The sequence below is a fragment of the Ammospiza nelsoni genome, chromosome 3 (genome assembly GCF_027579445.1).
Source record: "Ammospiza nelsoni isolate bAmmNel1 chromosome 3, bAmmNel1.pri, whole genome shotgun sequence".
In the NCBI taxonomy this organism is placed as follows: domain Eukaryota; kingdom Metazoa; phylum Chordata; class Aves; order Passeriformes; family Passerellidae; genus Ammospiza; species Ammospiza nelsoni.
Window position 1 is genome coordinate 56,223,300 of NC_080635.1, and position 7,864 is coordinate 56,231,163.

The 7,864-nt window shown below is 41.0% G+C and overlaps 1 protein-coding gene across 1 annotated transcript; it reads right to left on the reverse strand.

Moving 5' to 3' along the window:
• Positions 1 to 544: 544 nt before the first annotated feature.
• On the reverse strand, positions 545 to 7,376 carry VIP (vasoactive intestinal peptide). Its single transcript, XM_059468949.1, has 6 exons — positions 7,264 to 7,376; positions 5,633 to 5,773; positions 5,163 to 5,267; positions 3,547 to 3,666; positions 2,801 to 2,909; positions 545 to 1,251 (listed from the first exon to the last, which is right to left on the reverse strand). Exons 1-6 carry the CDS (start codon positions 7,374 to 7,376, stop codon positions 1,243 to 1,245), a joined length of 597 nt encoding a protein of 198 aa, XP_059324932.1. The 3' UTR covers positions 545 to 1,242.
• Between the last annotated feature and the right edge of the window lie 488 nt (positions 7,377 to 7,864).

A 7,864-nucleotide genomic window follows, 5' to 3' on the forward strand; every position in this document is an offset into this window, starting at 1 on the left:
GAAGTTTCTTTCTAAATGAGAACAGTAAACTTGTAAGTGAAACTTGCAAATCAGTTTTATCGCTGTCTATGTGTGCCTATGTATGATTTATAAATACACTTGAAATTCCAAATTGAGCTTGTAAGTAGGTCTGATAAGTTTTTCTACTTTCTACATCAGTGCTGTGACTCAAACAGCTGCAAATTTTCAGTTCCATGGTCATCTACAACAATAGAAAGCTACAGAAAAGAGGATCGTAGGTTTATTTGGTTGTCTTTCTAAAATAATATCGCATAAATCAGTTAAAAATATTATCTTCCCCTATTACTACAGCACAGACAGCACTTACAGAAACCTCTCTTGTTCCAGGTAGCTGTAGCACTGATTCAAACCAGTAATAGCTTGCCATGATAATAAAATGATTTATTGTCTGCATATTCTGTAAATTACATTCATTCTGAAAAAATAGTAAACTGTCTTCAGGTCTATTTTATATATAAGCAATAGTTTCATCATCAAAGCTACAGACAATTAAATACAGAATAACTGATGACTTTAGGCATCAAACAAGTCAAAAGATTGCATTCTTTTAGTGCTTTGTCAGCCCCAGAGCATCTAAAACACAACTGAAAATAGAGGAGACATTTCTGGTCTTGATATAATTTATATGCTGTGAAATATTAAAAATGTGAACCAGAAGTAGAGATACTGCTGGAAGTCAAAAAATTTTGAATTCTTATTAATTTTTTCTAGTTGCTTGGTTGCTTGGTAAACTGCTAGAAAAGCATTTCTTGGCAATAACCTTCAGAGATCTTTGTAAAGCATTTTTACACACTTTGGACATTCTTCCCCTCATGTTGTCACATGTTCTTTATGAGGCTGTCTAGAAATGTTTCCTTATTATTACACGTTTGTCTGAAGTTGGTACACACCTAAATTAAGCCAATTAATTAGTCATGATGGGCTCTTTTCAGCTGCACACTCATTTTCAAATGAATTTATTGAAGTAAAGGATTTACAGCATAAGGACTCACAGACTTCTTATGAGTTAAACCGGCATCCATATGTACAGCTTTCAGTAGAGAATGCTAGAGTAATATTTACAATGTAAATATCAACTTTTATTACGTAAGAAACAAATATATCACAACTTTCACTTCACAACATATTTGTTCTGGTTTGATGACTAAAGTCATCTCTTTGAAATACTATGTGGAACTCAAAAAATAGCTTGTCCTTGTCATAGACTTTACCGGGTGTCCTTCAGAGGTCCTGAAAAGCAAAGGAGAGATGTGCTTTAGAAGTCACTTCTGCAAGCAATTGCATCATGAGGTGTACGAGGGCAGACAGCAGGCATTGAGGAACACTTGATACAAAACCATTGTTGTGCTTGGGACTGGCAGGCTGAGATGTGGCTGCTCACAGGGGTTTGCTGGGCATCACACTCAGACCAGACCATAGGATGAGAAAAGAAAGGTTGAAGGACTAAAAATGTTACTGCAGATTAGACTAAATTTGTTACTACAGCACAGAATTGCCCACTTTGAAAAAACCTGTATCCTTGCCTTGAAATGGATACACAAATTCAGGCTGCTCTTTCCACACTACATTAGCAACTGGGCACTGCAATAAAATGCCAAGCAACAGTCAATACTGATTCACCTACAGGTAGATCTGCCTCATCAGTAAAGTCAATAAAAATGGAAAGGACTGAAAATGTTTTTTTCTACGACCTGCTGCACCACTATTCTTTCTCCCTTCGTTAATGCCAGAACTTTGAGAAGCTGCAAAATCCAAGAGCAGATATTTCTTGCAATAATTTTGTCTAGAAAGAACATTTCTTTCCAGAATCATGTTGCTTAAAAATTATTTAATTCCTCAATGCATAAGCAGTTTATGTCCTTCCTAACCTTCAGAAGCTTTAGAGGAATTGCCACATTTGCGGAAAGGAAAAGAACATTTTCTCATTTCATTTCAGTCTTGAAAGGAAATGTCTTTTTTGGGTCAGAGGGATGGGTAGTTCGGGATGATACAAGAAAAGACATTGCTCCAAATTTTATCTTAAAGAATAGGTTTTTAATCTTTTTTCTTACTTTTTGAGACACAGCTGAATGCCAAAAACTATCCCATCATCAATTTCATAATACTTTTTCAAGAATACCAAGCCAAATTTGCTTCTACCTTACTCTTTCAATATTTTGTTCCTGTAAGTGTTGATGTAGAAGGGATTATGTTTCAGTAAACTAAAAAGAAAATAATTGTGAATGACTTTAGAAAAAATAGTAGTAGCTAAATGGAAAACAGTAACTGCAAGATTTGCATGTCAAGTATTTTCTTAAGTACTTGAGTACTACTTATCTTACTGATGCTCTTAGTTTTAGGGGCAACTTCTTTCTAATGAAAAAGATGTTAAACAAAATCTGTAGCAGTTTTTTAATTAAAAAAAATATCCTTAAGTTTGTTCTCTGAAAAAAATAATGTTCTTTGTAATTAAAAATCAGTCACTTCTGGTTTTATGCTGCAGTACTCACTGGTAGAAACACCCAAGTGAGTTAGGTGCATTATGAACAGTGCCATTTAATTAGGAATTTTCAGTAGCAGCAATCATGTGATAACATAAAGCTTATTGTTAAAATTATTATTTTATTCAGGCACAATGAATGAAGAAATATTAGAAATATAAAGCTTTTCATGGAACATGACTCCCTTTCCTAGAATATCCTGATTTTCTGATAGGCCATACTCCATGTACAAATAATGTAATTTTATGGGTCAAGTCAAGTTGCAGATAGCAAGAGAAAAGACTATATTGGAGTCTCACCAGTGGGAGGTGGCTCAGCAGCTCATCTACAGAATCGTAGTTTTCTGAAAAGGATGGTTCAAGAAGTTCTGCTTCATCTCGAAGTTTAGCAGGATTTAGCTCTTCCTGGCTGTTGTGAATCAGAAACAAGATTTATTGCTCTCAGAAGAAAAAGCAAAGAATGCAAAGCCTTCTTCTAACTGCAGCTTCTGCACATTCTCTTATACTTAAACCATAGTGTTACAGAACACATGAAATTGTATGTTTAATGAATACAGAGACATGATATTTAAAAGCAGTTGTCTGAGTGAATATACAAGGTCTACAAAAATGTATGCTGGCACGTCTCACCTATACTGATGAGGACATATAGTCCTTCAGGGATTTTCAAATTTTCATTTAATGTGTTCACAGAGAGGAAAATTTTCAACATATTTCTTTATTAATTTGCTATTCATGTTCCATAGCTCTGTGGGTTTTTTCTTAAGATTTTTTCTAAACAAAAACTATTTAAGAATCTTTTGGAAGATTTTTTAAATTGCCAGATGCCATTTCCTCTTTATTCTTCTATTCTGATTGTGGTGTCTGTTCCAGTCTGGGAAGAAATGTTGTCTGTATTTGAAAACCACGCTATAAACTATCCTATCAAGTCATTAACATTGAGTGCCTTTTGTTTGTCCTCTCTGTACACATACATGGATATAAACCTTTTCTGTCTTAATGCCATAGAAGTATGGAAAGAATACATATGTGCTTTCTTGTAGTACCTTCTTTTTCCAGTTAAAACAGAGTTTAAGTACTTCTTCACAGCCATCTGCTTTCGAAAGCGGCTGTAGTTGTCGGTGAAGACAGCATCGGAGTGGCGTTTGACAGGACTGTCCTGGGAGCTGGCAATACAACAATTACAAAGGAAAAGTTAAGAGATGACATCTGTTTAAAAGAAAATACAATTAAATGAGTGAAATAAGCTTTATGGCATGGATTAGCCTAATAAAAGCAAATTTTCATTTCAGCTTTCATTTCCATCATTGACTTCAGATCTTTCTTCTGCTGAAAAAAAGCCACTGCTTCCATGGCTTACTCTGTATTTTAATAACAAGGATCAAATTCCAAAAATTGTTATTCAGCCTTTTGGGGAACACCTTTCACTTATTGTTTTCCCATCTCATTTGCCATGGCCTGTGCAATTAGGATACATAGTCAATGATCTCTAAAGTCCTTGTCCCATAGTCAATGATCTCTAAAGTTCTGCCAGATCAAATACTCAAGTGTGGATTTCATGACTCCTGCCTGTTCTCACACCCCAGGTTGCACCTTTTAATAAAGAGATTTTATTCTAATTTCTATAATTTGTGTGAATATATTTCAGTACAATGCCAAGGTACAACCTGGTTTAAGTTGCAATAAGCTCTTAAAGGACGTCATCACTGTTCACATTGAACTCAGTGGAGGTGGAGTCTGCCACTGAGGAAAGGTAGAGTGGAGCATCACATAAATAGCTATAAATACTTATTCTAAGGTTTCAGAAGACAAAACACACCTTGTGAAAGCCAAACCTGGAGGTCTTTTCTTCATGCACAATCTCGGGAAATGCCAGGGTGTTCTATTTTAAATGGTCTAAGTTTGTTTACAGCATATGAGAAAATTGAACTGTATGTTCTGGAACAAAGGCAGCACTGACATAAAGGGAGGACCTAATTTCTACTTGGCTTTTGAGCATATGAAGTAGGCACTCAGTGGTATTGCCACAGTGGCTCACAGCTGCTGTTTATAGATTTGAAAACAAGGGAACTATACAGTGATTCTACCTAGCACGCTGTGCCCATTAGTTTATTGATGTATTGGTCTGGAAGTTGCATCCAGATCCCTATTCTATAAATTTTCCTCATTTTTTGAATTCTGCTGCAATACAGATCTCACAAACATCTGTCAATGTGTTCTATAGCAGAAAAAAACCCTATACCTTTACATTTTCACTATAAACCAATCATTTAGTGATTTCATTGTGTACTTCCCTCTTGTTAAGTACTGAGTAATCAATCACTTTGTATTTACTTTTGCCACTCATCCACCAAGCTAGTAAAAACACTACCGAAAAAAACAATTAGCAGTTTGGCATGATAATCATCATAATATTTCCAGGACACATTATCCACACTTTGTGCAGTGTCTGTTGCTCTACCTCTCACAGCTGTGTGAGAAATAAATAGTAACATTCTCATTTAGTAATATCACTAAATACTTTTATAGGATTTTCAGCTCCCCCACAATTATATAGGCTTCTCTTTTGGTACCTCTAAATCACAAAAAGGAGACCTTGGATACAGTAGGGTAAAAAATATTTCCAGCTAGGAAAAAAAATCTACCTAATGTGTCACCTCACCTAACTCGTTTTCTAATAAGCGAATGCAGATATCTCTTCACAGCAAGTTTAGCCAAAAGATGGCTGTAGACACTGGTGAAAATTCCATCAGCATGCCTTGCATTTCTGAAATGGACAATAAATAAACTCTACAATACAGCCTGGTTCATATAATTTTGATAATGTTCATTTTGCAAACATACTGCTTTCCTTAATTTAACTATTGTACATGTTAAAGGGAACTAATTTCATAAAATAACTTTCAGATTTTTGCAATATACTTTTCACTTCTTTCCTGGAAAGTGAAAGCATTCATCATGCCAGAATGGCAATACAATCAACATTTCTGCCGACATCCCTACTGCGGCTGTGGGATTTTCTTCCATAACTGAGTCTTCCTTTCCTACTCTCTGTTTGAAAATGTGAGTGATTTTTTGGCAGAAATCAAGTAGTCCATCACCTTTTGTATTTATGATAATAAAGAAACTCACCTATCAATAATTCTGGACAGATCAAAATAGAATTTCTCATTTTCAGGTAGTGTGTTCTGCAAAATATCTGATTCTGACTTTAATGACCCACGGGCATGGTCAGGTTCACTGGCTCCATCAAATGGCATTCTGTTTCCCAATCTGTTGGAGAAATAAACCGTGTAAAGTACAGCTAGCTGAGGATACGAGACACTTTACTAGAGACAACATTCTGGTTTGTGTCAAAATGCACATCTACCTGCTTTCATTGGTAAGGCATTTAAAAGAAAACTGGATAATTCAAAAATCACATTCAGGTAGAATCCATGCTTAATTGTAGATTAATTGACATAACAGATCCTTCTCTCAAATTCATATTTTCTAGATAAATATTGTCACTGAACGCAATTTATTCCAGTGCATAATGTATGACAATCACAGTACAAGTGACAACTGTGAAGCTTCTCCTAACAACTGCATTTTATATAAATGATGGATGAAATTAACAGCCTCCACCAAAGTGAAAACTGTTCCTGTGACGTACTTACCTCCCAGTTAAGATATAAGATGTGCATTGAAATGCAGAATGAAACAGTTCTTAGGCCTTCTCCAAAGAAAGCAAATACACCAAGAACTTCAAACTAAATAAAAAGTGCAGTCATGTATCTCTACATGTTTTTATTCTCTCATGTTAGAAGACAAAAAATCTCTTAATCTCTTCAAATGCATCATGGCCATTGCTCTGTATAAACTGATATACAGTTCACATTTTCGTAAACTGCAATTTCTTATGAAGCGTCATATTTTATCAAGGGCAGTCTGCATAGCGGTGGTTTGGCATCATTCCTTCTGGCTGCTCTGATATTCTGTGGCAGACAAGGAAATCATTGTAGGAAACCCCTGCGTGTGATGACATGCAAAAGTCACACACTAAAACTAAGATAGACTTAAGTCCTTGTAATTTTAAAGTCACCTTTATCACCATTTATATGTCTGATTCATGCAAGTCTTCCATCTGGTAAAAAAAAAAAAAAGTGTAAAGTTGCTGTGTAAAACGAACAGGCTCAAGTCACACCTTTTGGAAGTCAGTCAGTGCTTTTTTGCCTGTTTTTCATCGGTCCTTCTACACTGTATGCTTCTCTCACCTAAATGCAAACCGTACCGTTCTGCCATCTGATTTAATTCAGCCGGACCACTAACAGCACCTTCAACCGGCCCAAGCCCGCAGAGGAACAAACCTGCCCTCCGCCCTGTCCCCATGGACCGTCCCGGGGTTCACCGCGACCCGCATCCCGTGCGCGACCCGCATCCCGTGCGCCCCCCGCGCTCACCGCGCCCCAGCCCGCGGGGCAGCGCTGCTGCAGCCGCATCGGGAGGAGCGGGCGCGTCCCGGGGCTTTCACCGGCTGGGCTCGGCGGGCACCGCCCGGGACCGCCTGACCGCAGCCACGCCGCGGGGACCCCGCGCACCGCCCGGTGCCGGGCAAACGCCCGACGGCGAGCGCCGCGCTGCGCGTTCCCCGGGAGGAGCGCGCTTCTCACAGCCCCTTCGGCACCGGCCGGGGCTGGGCAGGTCCCTACGGGCGGAGGGGCGCGGATCGGGGCGCGGAGCGCGGATCGGAGCGCGGAGCGGAGCGCGGAGCGCGGCCTTACCGCGGGACGGGAGGGAAGGCGGCGCCCCGCGGGGGCAGCGCCCGCGCCCGCCAGCAGAGGGCGCTGAGGAGGGCGAGGGCGAGGAGGAGCGGGGAGGCGCCGCGGTGCTCCATGGCCGCCACCTGCGGAGGGAAGAGCGCAGCCGTCACCCTCCGACCCGGCCCGCCCGCACCCGCTGGCACCGGAGCTTCGTCTCGGGCCGCCGAGCGACTGCCCCGGTCCCGCTCCCAAGCCAGGTCTCTGTCCCGAAAGGCGCCGGCGGCCAGCAGGGTCGCGATGGCGGGGCAGCTGCCCGCGGTCAGGGAGAGCTGACATCCCCGAAGGCCACCCCGGGCCCGGTGCGAGGGACACCGGTGCCCGGTGCGAGGGCTCAGCGACTTAAGCGGCAGCAAGAGAGGGTCCCGCCCCGGGTGCCCCGGGCTTTCAGAATCTCTCCCCGCTCCCCGACGGCCGGGATGGCTTCCCTGCAGGTCCGGGAGGGGCGAAGAGGAGCGAGGGTACGGGACGGGGACATGGTTCCTCATGCGCTGGGAAGCTGCCGCTGCGGCGGGGAGAAAGTTACTCACGGAGCCGCGAGTCCGTCGGTGGGTCTGGCCGGGCG